This window comes from Dendrobates tinctorius, unplaced genomic scaffold (assembly GCF_039654945.1).
Source record: "Dendrobates tinctorius isolate UK_male_01 unplaced genomic scaffold, ASM3965494v1 ptg000027l, whole genome shotgun sequence".
Lineage (NCBI taxonomy): Eukaryota > Metazoa > Chordata > Amphibia > Anura > Dendrobatidae > Dendrobates > Dendrobates tinctorius.
Genome location: NW_027361695.1, coordinates 11,656,166 through 11,676,604, shown reverse-complemented (window position 1 = coordinate 11,676,604; position 20,439 = coordinate 11,656,166). Strand labels below are relative to the sequence as shown.

Genomic DNA, 20,439 nt, shown 5'->3' with positions numbered 1-20,439 from the left:
GTTGAGATATTGACACTTTTACAGCTCGTTGCCTAGGAGATCGACCACCGCTGCTGTTCAGCTTGTAGCACTCTGCTGAAGTCGGAGGTATTAGAAGCTACCAGCATGGTGCAGTGATTGTGGCCAGCTTCAAAGCAGTGATTTAAAGCTCAAAAGAACAAAGCTTGTAAGCTTTATCTGTGCATGTTTGGGCACCGCTGACAAACTGTAGTGGTGGTCGGTCTCCTTGGCAACAAGATGTAAAACAAAAGAAAAAAGTGTGGATATCTCAAGAATGGCTGAAAATGTTAACAAACAGTAAATGGCAAAAGTGTTTGTTTTATAAGCACTAACCAACAACACCCATCTATGAGGATTGGAACAACCCTTAGGGTGTTCTAAACAAGTGTTCTATCCGACACGGCCACCTTTCTACTGACAGCACTGTGAGATGGGGCCACATTCTTAAAGAAGAACTCCAACAAAGTTTTTATCCTCTTAATATATTGTAGCCATCATTTTATATAGCACTGTGTACTTACAATTGATCATTTTGCCTTTCTACCCAGTCAATTATTCTCTTTTTCATTATATAACATCATGTGATTAAAAACAGACTAGCGGACTCCTTTTAAGCTCTATGTAAAAACAGGAAGTCTCTTTTTCCTGCATGAGTCATCACTAGAGCTACAACTGTACTTCACTGCAAAGTCCCAGGCAGCCCAGCTCCACCTCCTCTTAACCTCCTAACCCAGCTGCTCCACACATCACTCCCTGCCAGGGGCTTGCAGTGATGTCAAAATTGTAGTTCTAATGATGACTCTTGAATGGGGGAAAATACATCCTTTTTATACGTAGAACTTAAAAGGATTCAGCCAGTCCGCTTTTAATCACGTGAGGTCACAGACCTAATCGGAAAGAGAATTAACTGGGTAGAAAGACAAAATGAGCAATTGTAATTACACAGTGCTATATAATATGTTGAGTGCGATATATTAAGAAGATAAAAAATTTGATGCGAGTGATTATTTAAGATGGTTGCAGATCCCAAAAGGTGGACCCCACATCTATCATACATTCTTGACTTATCTTGCAGAGTCTGAGAAGGTCATGCCCTTTAATAGGTCAGTTTTTAGTTACCCGTTGGGGTTGACACTTCCTTGATATAACCCTTCGAATACTAAGACCCTTGCAAAACCAAAATCTTACCTGCCTGCTCTACAGGGGTAAAAACACAGGAAAGTTGTTTTTTTTGCAAACCATAGAAGTTTTCATCATTTTTATAGAACGCAAAACACATTTAAAAAAAAAAAAGGTATGAATATTGAAATGTAACATCTATTTAAAATAGGGGGAAAAAATGAACAGTTTGCTCGCAAGCTGTCACCGACTAAAATAGAGACGTGATGTGCCTCTGACATAGCTGCACGTACAACTTAGTAATTACTAAGCCGACTGGCAAATTGAAATGTGTTAAAAAAAAACAAAAAACTAAATTTGCTTTGTAAAGTCGTCGTCACTTTTCAAATGTATATGTTTAATAGGCAAAGACCTAAAACATAAAAGGAATGGTACGAGGCTTTTTAATGCTGCAGTTAAAGTCATAAGCCCCCCCCCCCAAAAAAAAATATCATACCCTACATGTGCGCGAGGCACCAAATTAAAACCGTCCCACTGAGCCATCTCTAGGCTCATACCTACTGAACCTATTCCTGTGCCTTAAAGGGGTATACAGCATAGCAAAATTATGACTTTTCTCATTTCTCCAAAAACAGCGCCACGCATGTCAACAGGTTGATCGCGGTATTGCAGCTCAGTGCCATTTTCTTCATTTGAGCTATGGGTAAATCAGGTGTAGCACTGTTTTATAATGGAGCCATGTATATATATATATATATATATATATATATATATATATATAAACTTTAAATCAATTTTCCTTTTTATTAGCTGCAGGTCTGCCATATTAAATAATTCTTGTAGCACAGTCCTTATTCACGGAGCCTTATCAGATGATTTCTAAATGGGAGGCATAGTCCTGAGTCCGGATTAAAGCTTGATCTAGTCTGGCTCAATAAAAAAAAAGTGAATGGAATTAAAAGGGATTTTTCAGAATTTTTTTGTCCATGAGTGCCCTGAGTCTAACGTAGCCAATCACTGATGTCAATGATAGCATTCCGTATGTAGATGCATGACTGCTAATGACAGCGACTGGTTGCAGCAGTTAGGTAATTGATAACTGGGACAGCATCACTTTCACGCACAGGAAGGACCCACCAGAGCCAAGGGGAAAGATGGTTTTTTTATTATTTCAGAAAAATACATATACATAAACAATGATGCCTACCTGTACAAAAAATTGTGATCTACAGAAACAAAGAGAAATGATTGCCCGAAAATGACCTATTAATTAAATGAGGTATTTGAGTTACATTCATTTAAAGAAAAAATAGTGTTTGTTTCTTTTTTCATGATATGATCTTTAATAAAAAAAAAACAAAACAATGTGTTGAGTAACAGTTCAAACAGGACGTGCCGTGGCTTCCTCCATGGGTCTGGTATTTGAGTGATTAACTAGCTATTTAGCTGGCTCTCTGCCTCCAATTAGTGCCAGTTTTAGCTTTGCTCAAATAGTGTTCACCTTGAGCTGTTCTCTTTGCTCATGAATTTGATATTTGCTGCCTGACCTTGGACCATCAATTTGCCTTGCCCTTTTGTCTTGATCCACTAACTTTCCGGAGTTCTGACCTCAGACTTTGACCAGACTACACCTTTGCCTTACCCCTGTGTATATGACGAGCCCTCTTGGTATCTAACCCCGGTCTTCTTGACTACCCAAGCCCTGTGGCCTGTGCGCGAGTAGTGACTATCATCACAATAAGGTCCTCTTAATCAATGGAGCTCCAGAAAGTGAAGCAGACTCTTGATTGTGGAAATGGTGAAGCTCCAATGATTAGACACTTACCCACCCAAATAATGTGCTTAAAATGGAAATCCGGGTAAAATGAAATTCATATGGAAAGAAAGATCACACAATGGTTTCGATAGAGAATGTAAACCCCTTTGTCACGGCTCGGAGATTTCTGCTGCTGAAAATCAGACCGGATTGGCAGTAACAGAAATCTCTACACAGTGCCAAAGGGTCTAATTCTTTCTAAAGTTCTTTCATTATGAAAATCAATGATTGTCCGAGATGACAGACCTTTCCAATGTATTTCTGACATGTCGGAAGATCGCTTTTGGCATACGCAGACAGATCTTTTAAAATTTCGGCATCCGCGTTGCCGGTAGTCCCATACGCGTCGACGCCGGTGCCTTCTGAGTGACAGGAATTTGTTCTACTCTAGTGAAGGTTCAGCGAATTGAATTATATTAAATGTAATGGAAAATTGCTATTTTCAATCTGTCACAGTTTATGCTCCTCTTACGATAAAATCTGCAGAAACAAGCAATTTACTGGGAACGGTAAAGGTCCCCTCTTCAGAGAATGACATAAGTAATGTACATTTACATAATAACCTTAACTGGAAGTGATGACTTTTCAGACCTGATGCCTCTCAGCAAACAAAGCCACCGTTCATTGTTGTGTTTATCGCAGGATTGTTACCGGGGTAAAAAAAATCTCGGGTCTTCACACCACACACAGGACCTGCGAGAGCGCGGCAGAAAGCACCGATCCACCAAGATTTAATGACCTGAAAAACATTTCACTTCCAAAAGGTGGAGGGAAAAAAAATGGGACTGCTAATTCTTGTACTACTATTTAAAGGGGTTGGACACTTAGATGCAGTGATTATAAATGAATGGACATGTGCACATGCAACGTGTGACGTTGTGGTCAGATGATCACACCCCACATGCCACTATTACCTGATAGTTCTGCTCCTGCAGTCTCCAGAGGTGTCCTTAGTTCCTTATCTACTTGTGTTATTTTCTTAAAGGGATGGTCTTGGCTATAACATTGATGGTCTATCCTTAGGATTGGTCATCAATGTCTGATCGGTGGTGGTGCGACACCTGGCACCCCCGACGATCAGTTGTTTTTGGTGTCTGCTCAGTTACGGAGCTGCACGGCACGGCTCCATCAACTGCGTAGTGGCCGTGGCCAGGTACTGCACATCCACTCCCTGTTGATTTGAAGTGGTGGCGGATGTGCATTACCCAGCCGCGACCACTACGCAGTTGACGGAGCAGTGCTGTGCAGCTCTGGAACTAAGACACCAAAAACAGATGATTGGTGGGGGTTCCAGGTGTCACACCACCAACGATCAGACATTGATGACCAATCCTAAGGATAGGCCATTAATGTAAAACTTCCGGACATCCCCTTTAAAAGTTAAAGGGGTTTTCCCTCTTCCCTGGCTGACAACTGTACTTTACACACCCTCCCTGGATCCTGCGCCGAGTCTCCGCCACTGCTCCCGACATCTATTATTGTCTGCAGAGCTGATGCCAACTAAACTGTGCTGCAGTCAATCAGTGAGCTCAGGGGTTCATACCGTCAACGTAAAGGGGATATCTGGAACGTTAAAAAAAAATGGCATGTAATTGCTAACAGAGGCAACTACCTGCCTGTTGCACCCGGCGCCGGTCATTGACCACTCCTGCCAGAGACTCAGCTGCTCTTTGTCAACATAGAAGCAGTTTCTCTTCCTATTGACAGGGCGGGACTACTGGCGTCATGCTGATTGACAGCCGGCTTCCCCTAATTAGGCAGTGGAGAGCCAGCTGTCAATCAGCATGATACCAATAGCCCCGCCCTGTCAACAGAAAGAGAAACTGCTGCTCTGTTGTCGTGACTTCAGCGGATGTCTGTGACTGCTCTGTGCCGGCGGAGACTGGCGCGAAGCACAACAGGCATGTAGGTAGCAACTACCTGCATGCTAGAGCTTAGGCATTTTTTTTTTCTGTTTTTAAAGTCCCGGACACTCAGCTCAGTTATTGACTGCAGTGCTGTCAACATGACGTCAGAGCTGCAGACAGTAAGAGACATAAGAAACAGCGCAGGACCTGATGAGGGGGAGTAAAGAACATTTTGTTTGTTGTTTTTAATACAGAAACCAGGGAGAGGGATTTTCCAAGACACCTTTAAATTTCATGAATGCATACACAATATGCTAATTACTTATTTCTAGAAAAAGAGGTACAGACTAGTGATTAATGAACATGCTTGGATAAGGTGTTATCTGAGCATGCTCGTGTGCTAAACGAGTGACTTCTGCGTTCTCGAAAAAAAGTGTTCGAGTCCCCGGTGAGACATGGACTCGAACATATTATTCGAGCACTCCGAAGACACTCGGTTAGCACCCGAGCATGCTCAGATAACACCTCATCCCAGCACGTTCACTCATCACTAGTGGAGACGCTTCTAAGCCAAAATGTCTACGCCTTGTTCCCACCGCCTTGGGCTGTGACTGGGGTTCCTGACGACAGGGAGCATTATCACAAGTTTAAGTGAAATTTTGTGTGTGCACCATTGTGCCCTAGTTGCAGCGCATGCGCAGAGCTGGTAGTGATGTTCCTTATACTCAGGGATGTCAAACAAGTCGAATAGTGTGAGAATAAGGCTACTTTCACACATCAGTTTTTTGCCGTCAGGCAGGATCCGGCTTTTTTTTAGAAAAAACGGATCCGGCATAAATTTTGGAGAACTGTAGAAACGGATCCGTTTTTTTGCTGGATCCGTCTCTGTTCCTGGCGGCTGGCCAATTGGATCTGAGCATGCGCAGACTTAAAAAAACCGGATCCGGTTGCTGGATCCGTCTTTTTCTGGATCCGGCGCATTCCGGCGCCCATAGACTTTCATTGTAGCAAAAAGCTGGAAGCGCCGGATCCGGCGCTTCCGGCTTTTTCGCCGGAGACAAAAAACGTTACAGTAGACGTTTTTTCAAGACGCCGGAATGAGACAAGTTGCCGGATCCGGCAAAAAACGGATGAAACGCAATGCCACCCGGCGCGATCCGGCGCTAATGCAAGTCAATGGGGAAAAACCGGATCCGGCATTGCATTTTGCCGGATCCGTTTTTTCCAAAAAAAGCCGGATCGCGCCTGAAGGCAAAAAACTGATGTGTGAAAGAGGCCTAAGGCACAGAGATTTTGGACTCTATATATAACTAGAATTTATCATTATTGTGTCGCGGAATTATATTTTCAAACGCCAAATTCTTCACGATTTGTCGCATTTGAAAATGCTCCTTATGTCTTTTCTCTTCTTGGGGCAAAAAGTTGCATGATCCATTAAAATATTGCACACTACTCTTAATGTTTGTGCCGAAAATCCTGGCGTGCGAAAAAAAAATTCCCTTCGGGGGGGAAAAAGAGGAAAAGTCGCAAACTTTTGAATTGGCAAAGCCAACAATGGCAAGTAGAGAAAAAAAAAGATCAACAAGTATAAAATAGGCAAAAACTGAAAAGAAGAATTTTGCATAAAAAAAAAAAACTTGACAAATAAAATTCAACACATAGACATGACTTCATTCGTTTGTATTAACGCTGCGCAATAATTAATTTTCCCTCTGTCGGCGCAAAAAAATTAAACAGTAGGGCTTCCAAATGGGCTACCAGAAGTGGGACACCCTGTGTGTAGGTTACGGTCCAAACCGCTCAACATCCTGGGGCAGAATGCACATATAAAACTTCTGGATAGCACACGTTTATAGAAAAAGAAAAATTAAAAGTATGCACAAGTCAGAGGTATCACCGGTTTGAATAATTTACTGGCTTTTCACAGCGTGTGATATATTAGGAGCTAGCAGTAACCAGTTCAGTTTCTAATGAATCCATTGCCATGTCAACCGGTGTGCAGACTGCGTGCGCAGAATGCCGGTTGCCAGGGATAGTTCGACATGACATAGCGTTCAAGCTTAAGCCGAAAGCCATAAAATTAAAACCAGATTTCAATGAACTGCATAAACACAATGAAAATGTGTCAGAGACAGTATGTACTGCAAGACCTGCTCCTGTTTCCCCCCCCACTTCCTTTTGTTCTTTGGACAGGTTGGGTGCCTCCTTATTTTACTGTAGCGCTAAAAAAAAAAAGAAGGAAATTCCGCAAAGCGTCTCATTTTTGCATCATGCAATAACAAATGTTAGACTTTGAAACAACTAAGACGTTCCTGACATTCGGATTAGATTTCCAGTAGTCTCAGGGGAGCTCGGAGGGGCTTCTATATTTTTGCATTTCTTGAATATGGGTGTACTATACATAATGTAGGCGTTTCATACATAATTGCAAATAGAAAAATTCATGAAATGCATAAATATAGAAGAGCCCCGGGCAGCCTCTTCAGAGACTGATGGAAGTCACATGCCTGGGTATAAATGTCCTCTGCACTGGCCGTAATCCGAATCCTTGGAACTTGTAAATTGGAGTAAAGTCTCCTGCAACAATGTCTACAGCTCCAATGCAGATTTGTGTGTTTCCATGGTAGCAGACTACGAACGCCACATGTGTAGTAGTCTGATTATTCCTTTCCTCTTCCTTTTTATTTTTTTTTAGCCTCCTAAATATGGGTTATCGCACACTTGCCAACTCTCTTGCTCATCTGCAAGACTCCTAAAAAAAAAAAAAGAAACTTTTGAACTCCCAGAAGAGCGGAGAAATCTCCTGGTTCCCACCTAAGACGTCCTGGAAATCAGCAATTCCAAAAGGTTTCTTATAATTTATCAGGCTTTGAATTTATAGCGCCATCGTATTCCGTAGAGCTTTACAGATATTATCGTCAGTGTCCCCCGCTTATCATGCAGCTCGGCATATTTGTGGATATGGCCTCCGTACTATCCGGTTTCATTTTGAAGGTTTTTTATTTTTTTACTTATTTTTCTGATGTCCTTGTAGGAGTTAAGACTTTTTGCAAAGATGCTCAAGTCTTTATTTTAGCTGGATAGGAATAATATATAAAAAAAAAATGGTTGCATAATTGGACAAATCCGTTAAAATGGTTATCTATAATTTTCAAAAAACTTTTGAGATTTCAGAAATTTTCTCGGAGAGCCGAGCACGTGGTATCTGCACCACATGCTCGGCTGTCCATCCGAGGAGCTACAAGAGTAGCTGATCAAACTTTGTGGCACAGCACTCAGTTGACGGCTTCTTATCTTACGCTTTGTTGTCGGCTCACAATTTTCCAACTAGTTGATTTAAGAAAGTCGAGACCAAAAGACTTAGTCAGATCTCATTGCGTGCCTATGGTCTTAGCAATTGGTGGTGGTCTCGGCAAGCGTGGTTTTGGAAAAATTGGGTGACACTATTACAGGGGGAGGTCAACAATTTTTCCTAGAGACCTGAGACTATTTGACAGTGGTGGATGGATCACTAAATGCCCATGTCAGATGGTGTAGGGTTAACTTACAAGATCTCCAGGGTGAAGAGGAGAACATGGGGATTACCACTGTTTACTGACAACCCCACTTAGGGCGGATTACTAACACCTTCAGACAGGAGGTTTTGCATTGTGCAGACGGCTGGAATTAGGAAGAAAACAGTACCTGTTCTGGTTTCAATCCTGGAGGGATCCAGGCGTATTCCTCCAGAGCGCAGCCGGAATCGTCGTCAGACGTCGAATTCCTCTGAAAGTCAAACATCAACTTGTTCATGGTTTTCTCCATCTCCAAAGGCATCGCGGTGGCACTGTGCTCCTCCCGTGGGCACTTACAATGCAGACAGATCTTCCTGCAGAAAACAAATTCCTCTGTAAGTGTGCCACTCGTCAGCTATTCATTGAAGCTAAGATACCAAAGTATAAACACATTCTCTGGCGCGATGCCCGCGGCGCAGATCTTCTGTTTGGAAATGTCAATATTACAAGGGTGACAATGGCAGGTAGAGGAAGCAGTAACAGTAACATCAGGTGAGCGTGAAGGATTTACACACAATATGCAAGGTGCAGGAGCCGGAGGAGCGCAGGAATCCGGAAACGACGTGATTTTATTTGGGTAGATAAAATCCTGTGTTAATGAGAAAAATGCCATTGTAGATGATAATATTTAAGTTGTCAGTAGTTAAAAAGCTATTGGAAAGAACGCCACCTACAGGGAAGCATGAGGAAGGACAACAATTTAAACTGTATGGTTGGAAACTGATCAATACTGTAAAAAAAAAATGACATGTCAGGGATATCATTTTTAATCTCCCCTTGGACCAGCTGTCTCCATAGTCTACATTCAGCGTCCCTTTAAAATAATATTTATACCCCTTACACAAACAAGTGGTAAATCCCTGAACACGACCATGATGGTACAATTTTGCGGCCAACATTGAATTTAATGATGATACATGATTATGCTACCTAAATTAGGCAATGGGTTTGTTACTGCAGTATTGTCCAGGGCTGTGAAAAGTCCGACTTATGGGACCCCCACCAAATCAGCTCATACCTAGTAGCACTTTACAGCTCTGGACACTGTGCCGTGCTAGTTCTTAGGGACTGAAAGTCAGACCATATTGAACGAGAAAATGTACTGGCTTTGGGACCCTCATCGATCAGATTCTAAGGACCCCCATACATAGCATATAAGTGTTGGTGGACCCAAGTGTTTTTGTGTTCTCTGTGAAAGAGGTGCTGCCAGATTTTTCTGGCAGCAGCTTATCTTGGGCGAAGAACAAAATAATCAGCCATTGGAAATCCAACAGACTGATTTGGAACCTACCAAATTGTACAGAAGTATTTAATAATCATGCTCTTATGAGGGCAAAGGCCATTGTGAAGGGAGGTGGATGAGGCGAGCTGTGAAATCATACAGTGGTTCCTGTGTTATTTACGGTATATAGAAGTGTTAACTTAATCCTGTCTGAGATTATAGTGTGATAGCTGAAAAGAAAATATCAGTCATAATTCTGTCTGTGATGATAGTGAGAAAGCTGAAAAGAGAATCAGTCATAATTCTGTCTGTGATGATAGTGAAGATAGCTGAAAAGATTATATAATTCATAAATATGTCTGTGATGATAGTGTAGATAGCTGAAAAGATTATATAATTCATAATTATGTCTGTGATGAGAATGAATAATTATGAATTATATAATTCTTTCAGCCATCTCCATTATCACCCAGATTTATTATATAATCTTTTCAGTTATCTCCATTCTCACCACTGACAGAATTATGATTTATACACTTTTTTCAGCTAGCTCAATCATCATCACAGACAGCTGAAAATAATTTTGTCTGTGATGATAATTGAGGTAGCTGAAAAGAGTACATCAGTCATAATTCTGTCTCTGATGATAATGAGCCAGCTGAAAAAAGTAATCTATACAAAACAGAAACCTGCATTATCTACTATATAAAGAGGGTATAACTGTAGCTTGAAAGCCTTTGAGAGCAGGGTCCCCTCCTCTTCTGTACTAGTTTGTAACTGCTAGTTTGCTCATTGTACTTCATACATGCATTTTGTATGTAAACCCTCTTCACATATACAGCAACATGGAATTAACGGTGCTTTAAAAATAAATAATATCAGTCATTGTAATTCTGTCTGTGATGATAATGAGACTGCTGAAAAGTCGTCTGCACAAAACAGGAAGTGTAAGTCTAATATTAGGCCTAGTGGTCAGTGTGAGCATTGCAAGATTTCTGATTTGTTTTAATTAGTATTAGAAATGGTTACATGGGAAAAAAAAAAAGTTTAGACTGAATATTATACGTATAGTAATTGTACATATTTAAGCTCTAAATGGGTTCCGAGAAACAATGGTCCAGAATGGTAATTTCATGTGGAATGTGTGAATGCGTGAAAAATAAAAAGACCAGGTGACCCTTACCGGGGGGGTACAGACTTCATACAAAAGCTGTATAATGATAAAACATATGTAAAAACACAGAATTGTGAGCGTCATCTGAGACTTGTTTCCACTTGATATTTTTCTTTCTACCATCTGGCGTCACCACAGTGCCAACAGGACTCCATACTGTGCACAATATCAGCTGTAGGAGGAGGTTAGATGGGGGAACACGTAGGCGCCGAACCCTTCCAGCAGTTAGAGGGTCTTGGAAATAGGTTACACCGCTGGATTCCAATTAGAACCAGATCAGGTCACCTCCAGGAAACACATGCTGGTTTACACTCCACTTGCCAAAACAAGACTTACACTAATAAGAGAGGACAAGGGATTATTCTTCTGGACAGAAACAATGTCTCACTGCTATCCAAACACGCAGTAGGGGGAAGCCTTGGTGGTCCTTGGATTTATCTTTGCGGTGTTTTTTTCCATTTTAGCAATCTGTTACCAGAGTCAAGAGAGAACACTAGCGCTCTTCTGGACACAGTTGTGCTTCTCGGTAAAGGATCGAGGTGTAAAATATATTTTTAGTACAAGTGCCGAGCCGAGATTACGCTCAATAAAATCAGGATCACTCGTCAGATACATCTCGTCACAGCAGCTAAACCATTCAGGAAATAAAACCAAGATATTCTGCCACCTAAAAGTGGATCTGCCACCAGATACAACAAAATACAAATTGCATATATTATCAAATAGGTATTTTGGACCTGACGAGGCTGGTGCACTTACTCTGAAAATCTGCATCAGAATGGCTGTTCAATCCAGATATTAAAGTGAGCCTTTTATGAGTGAGAGAGAGGTCACGAGTCCAAGTGTATTCATTCCCCGCCATACCAGCCTGACAGCTGCAGCTTGTACTGAGCGGTGCGAGATTTCAGCAGAAACAGGGAGGAGGTACACTGAGGAGCTGTAAGTCAGGTGGGTGGGGATTCAGCAGCAGTGAGGATGGACACTGAGGAGCTGTAAGTCAGGTGGGTGGGGATTCAGCAGCAGTGAGGAGGGACACTGAGGAGCTGTAATTCAGGTGGGTGGGGATTCAGCAGCAGTGAGGAGGAACACTGAGGAGCTGTAAGTCAGGTGGGTGGGGATTCAGCAGCAGTGAGGAGGGACACTGAGGAGCTGTAATTCAGGTGGGTGGGGATTCAGCAGCAGTGAGGAGGAACACTGAGGAGCTGTAAGTCAGGTGGGTGGGGATTCAGCAGCAGTGAGGAGGGACACTGAGGAGCTGTAAGTCAGGTGGATGGGGATTCAGCAGCAGTGAGGAGGGACACTGAGGAGCTGTAAGTCAGGTGGGTGGGGATTCAGCAGCAGTGAGGAAGTACACTGAGGAGCTGTAAGTCAGGTGGGTGGGGATTCAGCAGCAGTGAGGATGGACACTGAGGAGCTGTAAGTCAGGTGGGTGGGGATTCAGCAGCAGTGAGGTGGGACAGTGAAGAGCTGTTAATTAGGCCAGGTAAGTGGAGACTCAGTGGCAGCTGGGAAGAGGTACATTGAGAACTCGTCAATCAAGCCAAGTGGGCAGAGAGATAGCATCGCCAGGGAAAAGTGACATTGAGAAGCTATCAAAAAGGTTAGGTGAGTGGACAGCCAACAGCAAGGAGTAGGGACACTGAGGAGCTGTCGATCAGGCAAGGTGGGTGAACAGTCTGCATCAGGAGCGAGGAGGGACAATGAGAATCTGTCAATCAGGCCAGGTTGGTGAATAGTCATTATCAGGAGACAGGAGGGACACTAGGAAGCTGTCAATCAGGCCAGGTTGGTGGATAGTGTGCATCAAGAGCAAGGAAAGACACTGAGAAGCTGTCGATCAGGCCAGGTTGGTGGATAGTCTGCATCAGGAGTGAGGAAGGACACTGAGAAACTGTCGATCAGGCCAGGTCGGTGGATGGTCTGCATCAGGAGCGAGGAGGGACAATGAGAATCTGTCAATCAGGCAAGGTTGGTGAACAGTCAGCATCAGGAGACAGGACGGACACTAGGAAGCTGTCAATCAGGCCAGGTTGGTGGATAGTGTGCATCAAGAGCAAGGAAGGACACTGAGAAGCTGTCGATCAGGCCAGGTTGGTGGATAGTCTGCATCAGGAGCGAGGAAGGACACTGAGAAACTGTCAATCAGGACAGGTTGGTGGATGGTCTGCATCAGGAGCGAGGAGGGACACTGAGGAGCTGTCAATCAGGCCAGGTTGGTGAATAGTCTGCATCAGGAGCGAGGAGGGACACTGAGGAGCTGTCGATCAGGCCAGGTTGGTGGATAGTCTGCATCAAGAGCGAGGAAGGACACTGAGAAGCTGTCAATCAGGACAGGTTGGTGGATAGTCTGCATCAGGAGCGAGGAAGGACACTGAGGAGCTGTCAATCAGGCCAGGTTGGTGAATAGTCTGCATCAGGAGCGAGGAGGGACACTGAGGAGCTGTCGATCAGGCCAGGTTGGTGGATAGTCTGCATCAGGAGCGAGGAAGGACACTGAGAAACTGTCAATCAGGACAGGTTGGTGGATGGTCTGCATCAGGAGCGAGGAGGGACACTGAGGAGCTGTCAATCAGGCCAGGTTGGTGAATAGTCTGCATCAGGAGCGAGGAGGGACACTGAGGAGCTGTCGATCAGGCCAGGTTGGTGGATAGTCTGCATCAAGAGCGAGGAAGGACACTGAGAAGCTGTCAATCAGGACAGGTTGGAGGATGGTCTGCATCAGGAGCGAGGAGGGACACTGAGGAGCTGTCGATCAGGCCAGGTTGGTGAATAGTCTGCATCAGGAGCGAGGAGGGACACTGAGGAGCTGTCGATCAGGCCAGGTTGGTGGATAGTCTGCATCAGGAGCGAGGAAAGACACTGAGAAGCTGTCAATCAGGCCAGGTTGGTGGATAGTCTGCATCAGGAGCGAGGAAGGACACTGAGAAGCTGTCAATCAGGCCAGGTTGGTGGATAGTCTGCATCAGGAGCAAGGAGGGACACTGAGTAGCTGTCAATCTAAGCAGGTGGAGCAGGAGCTTTTAAACTTATAAAAAGGATTATATCGCTATCCAGACATGGATTGTCAAAGTAGCAATGCTGTGCGATCGTGTATGAGGACTTAGTATTTGTTGGACTTAGCAAAAATGGATAATAGGGCAAATTATGCACCAATAATTTTATGCAGTATGTGAATGAGATTTGTTAAAATCGCATCCATTTTGTGGATACATTTAAAAATAAGAATTGAAAAGCCACAGACTTTCCACTACATGTGATCGTACCCGTGTTGTGGAGCTGCAGGGAGATTGCACACTTGCTGCACATCATAATAATTCATATGGGACTCCCACATGGTGGTCCGTCTATTCGGATTTACCAATGACGACAAAAAAAAAAAACAAAAAAAACAAAAAAACTTTAAATTGTCTCCAGCACATAAACATCCACACACAGGTCAGTTGGGCCTGAATTCTTTTAGTTCAGGGGTGGGGAATCTTTTTTCTGCCAAGGGCCATTTGGGTATTTATACCATCCTTCGGGGGCCGTACAGACTCTGCCCACATAGTACATCCTGATTCTGGCACTGGTGTCAGGACGTAATCTTCCATTGCATGCCCTTCAGTGTTCAGTAGTGAACACTGCGTGTGTGCTAACAGAGCAAGAAGAAATTAATGAGATTGCGGCAATCAAAATACAGCTCCCTGCCCAAGAATGCGGTCCCTGAGAATATACCCGGGGGCCTGATAAAAGGTCATCGAGGGCCGTAAATGGCCCTGGGGCCTGAGGTTCCCCACCCCTGTTTTAGATGGATATTTGGCAAATAGCACTTGGTATGGCCGTCAGAACACAAGACTAAAGTAGACAGAAGTTTGAGAATTAAAGTTGCTCCAAGTTATTTAAAGGAACTTAAACTAACCCCAAAGACCACATATGTTCAGACTGGAAAAAACTACACTGTGCATCATATACATCATGTTTTCATCTTAGAATGATCCTTACCATTGTCCATATATTTTCTGGTAGACCTTGCTACTATGTTGCTCTTTGCTCTAGACATAGGACGTGACTAGCATACGATTCTTCTTCGGTATCATTAGCAGAGTCATAATTCAATTTACAAGTTACGCATTTTATGGAGGAGCCAAGAAGTCTTCATCACTTTTAATGTGTCTTAAACATTAAACATGTAAAACTTTATACGTGGAAATGATGAGACGTATAAAATAATAACATACGCTAATAAAAGGGATGGACTGCCAAAATAATCTATATATTACGCCATAATACATAGATCATGTAGAGATTGTGTCAGTTTGGTAATAAGTCTTCTCTGATCATTTAACTTTAATCTAGTGCTAAAACCTGAATAATTTGAGACAGACTAGTTATTATAGCACCAAGCAATGCTGCAGGATTGTTGCTGCTGTGTCACTTCGCAATCAGTATTCTGCAAAGTACAAAAGCCGGCTAATAGATTGTCAATTAATAATTGAGTTTTTTGCTTCACCAGGATTCAAACTCACAATCTGTAGCATGGCAGACAGCAACTCTACCAGTGAGCCACAGGCTTCACTGCAAAGTATAGGATGATTTTCTTTGGCCATTACCTATAGATATCAGGTGGCCAGCAGCTCCCAAACGTCTGATATATCCGGTTGGGTAAGATGTCCAGCTCAAAAGCCTAAAGGGTACAGGAAGCAACTACTCCTGCGTTGTCAGCAGATCCTGAAAATCTGGCAAACAATCTACTATTGTGACACAAATAACTTACCCTCCAAGAGATTTCTACCAATGAAAACAATGGGCTTCTTCCTTTCCTTTGGAAGGATTTGTAGATACATCCATGTTCACATATCTTTAGCTTGTGCTCATCTGGTTTGGCGTCGGGCAAGCATGGATTAGCAAAACCTTGCTCTCTTCATAGAAGTCCCTTGTGGATGCCCCGCCATCAGCTTTATGCCGCACAATACACACAGCTCTGGAGAATTGCCACATCACCGACTTATTTATCTTTCCGAGTGAAATCTTCCTCTTTGTTTAGGAGAAAAGAAAATTCTACGTTGAGGACATTACTGGGTAAAGAGATCTCTGTGGCCGCAGGAGGGGAGGACTGAAGATTATTGGAAGCTGGAGGCAATGAATGCCAAGAATATCAATGCAGTATTATGGAGATAGAGAGAAAGATAGATAGATTGATAGATATATAGATAATTCTGGCAAATGCCAGAAGGGCCTGTCTGGTTGTGGGTCGCCTTGTCTGCTACGTTGTTAACAGAATCGGTGTTCTCAAGATACCTATACTGTAAGGCTGAGTTCACACGTTGCATTTTTTTCGCGTTTCCGCGGTGGTTTTAACCTCGTGATTTTGCCGCGAAAACGCGAAAAATAAGCATCCCATGCATTCCTATGGGATTCCGCAATGCTGTGCTAATGCTGCGGTTTTTACCGCGGCGGAATCGCTTTGCGGTAAAAACCGCAGCATGCTCATTAATTTTGCGGAATCGCGGCGATCCCGCACCCATAGGAATGCATTGTTCCGCTTACTTCCCGCATGTGGCTGTGCCCACCATGCGAAAAGTAAGCAGAACATTTGCGGATGGTACCCACGGTCCGGAGGAGAGAAGACTGTCCTCTGGGCTTTGGGTACCATATCCCTGTAAAAAATAGAATTTAAAAAAATATTGTTATTCTCACCTTCCGGCGTCCCGCGCAGCCTTCCCGCCTCTCTTCATGCTCTCGTTCCCAGTAATCCTTTGCGAAAATGCCCGCGATGGCGTCCGTTCTTGCGGGATCGCGAAGTCTCGCGGTCATTCGCGAGACGTCGCGATCCCGCGAGAACGTACATCATCGCGGGCATTTTCGCAAAGGATTACTGGGAACGGATGCGCGGGACGTCGGAAGGTAAGAATAACACTATTTTTTATTTTTTTTTACATTTTATCTTTTACTACTGATGCTGCATAGGCGGCCTCAGTAGTAAAAAGTTGGTCACACTTGTCAAACACTATGTTTGACGAGTGTGACCAACCTGTCAATCAGTTCTCCAAGCGATGCTACAGATCGTTTGGAAAACGCTAGTTTTTCCGCGGGAAAATCGCGGGAGTTTAAAATGCAATTTTCCCGCGGAATGGAATTTCGGAATTCTCGCGATAATTTCCGCGAGAGTTCCGATATGTGTGAACTTAGCCTAAGAGTTGTGACGGAGGTATCATTAGAAATATTGGTCTTGTAGTAAATCTTGCTTTCCTTCATGCAGGGTAATATTAGTAATATATCCCATCTGGTGCTTGGGGATGGGGACAGCATGGGCCTGTGAGATTTCAAATGCCAGTGCTGAATTTCAGCCCCAGTCCGTACCTTGAGATAGATAGATAGATAGATAGATAGATAGATAGATAGATAGATAGATAGATAGATAGATAGATAATGTTATACGAGCATGCTCGGGTGGGTGTTATCAGAGTATCTTGGGCGTGCTCGGATAAGGTATTCTAGTCCCTGCTGCTGCATATTTTACGGTGGTAGACAGCCCCAACACATGCAGGGATTTCCAAAATATGCAGCAGCAGGGACTCGAATATCTTATCCGAGCACGCCCAAGATGCTCGGATAACACGTAATCGCTCATCACTATTGTGTACAGCTTTTTTTTTTAACCTTTTTTTGGCCTAGGAGAACTGCAGATAGAATCAGTTTTCTAATACAAAAATATTATCATAATTGTCTATCTATCAGCGTATAAACCTTTACTATTCTACCAAATTGGAAGTGAAATCAGTTTTCTCTCTTTTGTACCAACGACCGAACATAGAAAGTGACAAACATCTGTCAATATGCACATTGCCTCTTCAGAGAGGAAGATGACTTGATCTCTATAGCGCCACCTGTTGGAAGCAGCGATATTACAAGTCACCACCGACCCTTTAACAAGCCTTGCAATATGACTTTGGATAAAAGTCAAGTCAGACCATTACATTTGGGTGGAAATCCTCTTTGGGACCACCCGCATGATCATCACTCATAGATGAGCACAGAGCGGCGTTACGTGTCAGGATCTGGTACAGGGTAATGTCAGTGCTGGGAGCAGGAGGAGCTGTGATCACTTCTCAGTCTTGTTCCTGAAATATAACCAAGCTTTTCCCACTTAACAGGTGAAACAATCTACTATATAATCGTCTAATTCGGTCTGTTTGTAACGGAAATCCCGTGTCGCAGATTGGTCGCGCCCGGCCGGGCACGACCAATCAGCGACTGGCGCAGTCCGGCCGCGAGTTGGCGTGGAACTCGAACGACGCACGCTAGCCGCTGATCTCCCGACGGTTGCCGCGGGTCTTAAAGGGAATCTGTCACCCCATTTTTGCCCCATAAGCTGAGGTCACCGCCATCAGGAGCTTATCTACAGCATTCTGTAATGCTGTAGATAAGCCCCTGATGAAACCTGAAAGATAAAAAAAAAACACCTGGGGGGGCGGTGGGTGTTGCAGTCCGGTCCGGCGCCTCCCATCTTCACACGATGATGTCCTCCTCCTTGCTTCTCCCTTGGCTCTTGCGCAGGTGTACTTTATCTGCCCTGTTGAGGGCAGAGTAAAGTACTGCAGTGCGCAGGCGCCAGGAAAGGTCAGAGAGCTCTGGCGCCTGCGCACTGCAGTACTCTGCTCTGCCCTCAATAGGGCAGATAAAGTACGCCTGCGCAGAAGCCGAGGGAGAAGCAAGGAGGAGGACGTCATCGTATGAAGATGGGAGGCGCATGACGGGACGGAGACACCCATAGGACCGGACCGAACGCCGGGGTGAGTATAATCTCTTTTTTCTTATCTTTCAGGTTACATTGGGGGCTTATCTACAGCATTAGATTTGCCTCATATTGTAGAATATCCGATGCGTTAGAATCGGGCCACCATCTAGTTTAACACATAATCATGGCAGAAGCCTCATATCCACCGACTGCGCCCCTCATCAGAGGACTCTTCACCCCAGTGTGGACCTGTATGGCAAGGTGGTCACTAACTATGTTCATGACCCCGGAGTGATCGCTTGCATTGATTTAATGTGCGGCCTATTGCCTTGTTGCAACCATGTGGTCTGGCTTTAGGTGCAATCTTAAAAAAAAAAAAAAAAAAAAAAAAAAAATGACTTTCTTTGTCACGTTACAAACCAGTGCCACCTCTGGCCACAGGTTGTTAATGGTATTGCAGCTCATCCTGATTTTCTTCAATGAAGATACAATACCAATTGCTACCTATTGACAAGTGTGGCGCTGTTTCTGGAAGAAAGTAGACATTTTTTCTAATACTAGAAAACTTCTACAAATTCAACTGAAACGCCCTGTTCACAAGAAAAGTCTATTCTCAGAAGCCAGAGAAAAGTGGTTACTATAAGAATCACTGGAAACAAATTTAAGGGGGCAGACCGAGAAAAATTTGGTGCCCCTTCTGTGGGGTGGCGGCACTGCAGCATAGAAGCCAATGAAGGGGTCTGAGGCCATGGAAAAGTCAATGGTATTACACGGCCAGTAATGGCCCAAACTGTATTCCAAGGGGCCACTACCTGAGCTTGGCTGTGAAATATAGTACTGTGGGCATTGAGAAGGAGCAAACACCACTAGCCAGCTATGCCGTGCCCTGTACAAAATCTATCATAGATGTATAGCATAACGGAGCTGGAGTGAAGGAAAAACCAAAACACGTCGACTGTCCCCATACAAATGATGCCGGAGGAATGGAGAATACAACATGCTGAATTTCAATACTCAATCTGATGCCAGAGGTGTCTGACAGTCTTACTCCCCTTTCCCCATTGAAAACATCATTGGGGTCGTGGGGAGGAACACCTGTTGGGTGAATAATCAATTATCCGTCAGCTATTGAAGCTGTATGGGCGGCTTTAGCCATTCACAAGGCCATGCAATGTCTGACTTACAGAATTCTTCCCCCTTTGAACCTGAAAATCCACAAAGGCCATAAAAAAATGAAAACAATACATAACTTGTTTTACTTTCCATCCCTTTAATATCATCGTAAAAGGCATTGGCAGTAGATTTATCAACCCAGAACACTGATCAGTTGCCATGGATTCCAGCACAGTCTGTACCAAGAACATTTCTTCTTTTCTGCTTTTTTTTTTTACCTCTATAATACTGTATCTTGGAACAAAACTTTGCAAAAAGTCAAAATTTCCCGACGCATTTTGGGCTACAGAAAAATAGAAATCAAATCCAATGCTGGCTCCAGTGCATCTGACCCAGATTTTATGTAGGAATAACTGTGGGCGCTATATATCAGTAAGTTCTTCTGATTTGCATGAGTCAGTGCCACGACAATAGCCGCATTGTAAACATTTATAGAGAAAACTGCACATTGTAGTCTCATCGATCGGTTATATAGAAGTAAAGGTTAAGAATAACTAAAGAAGAATAAAGAGGAGATGATTCCAACTATGACGCAAATAAATAATACCGTAATCCAGAACAATGTCTTCAACCTGCGTCATCTCCTTTATACACATGGAATCACGATTTTATCACACGTGCATCACCGATGGTTGATTTATGAAGGAATGCTGACCCAATTATGTAACATGGACATCTCAGAAAGTAGGACTTTATATTGCAGTTTACACACCGGGTAATGGGAGTTCACAAATTAAGATGACACTCCCTGCTTCCTGCAGCTCACTTGTCAGCTTTGCTGTGTAGTACAGTACAGAATCTACAGAGTAGTCTCATT

General features: G+C 43.5%; 1 protein-coding gene across 3 annotated transcripts in view; it reads right to left on the bottom strand.

Moving 5' to 3' along the window:
- Positions 1-20,439, bottom strand: part of PRICKLE2 (prickle planar cell polarity protein 2) — a 280,528-nt gene that overhangs the window by 58,710 nt on the left and 201,379 nt on the right. For all 3 annotated transcript variants that reach the window (XM_073569766.1, XM_073569768.1, XM_073569767.1), the window contains one exon: positions 8,467-8,650. In XM_073569766.1, coding sequence (XP_073425867.1) covers positions 8,467-8,650 — 184 coding nt within the window. The remainder of the gene's footprint in view (positions 1-8,466; positions 8,651-20,439) is intronic.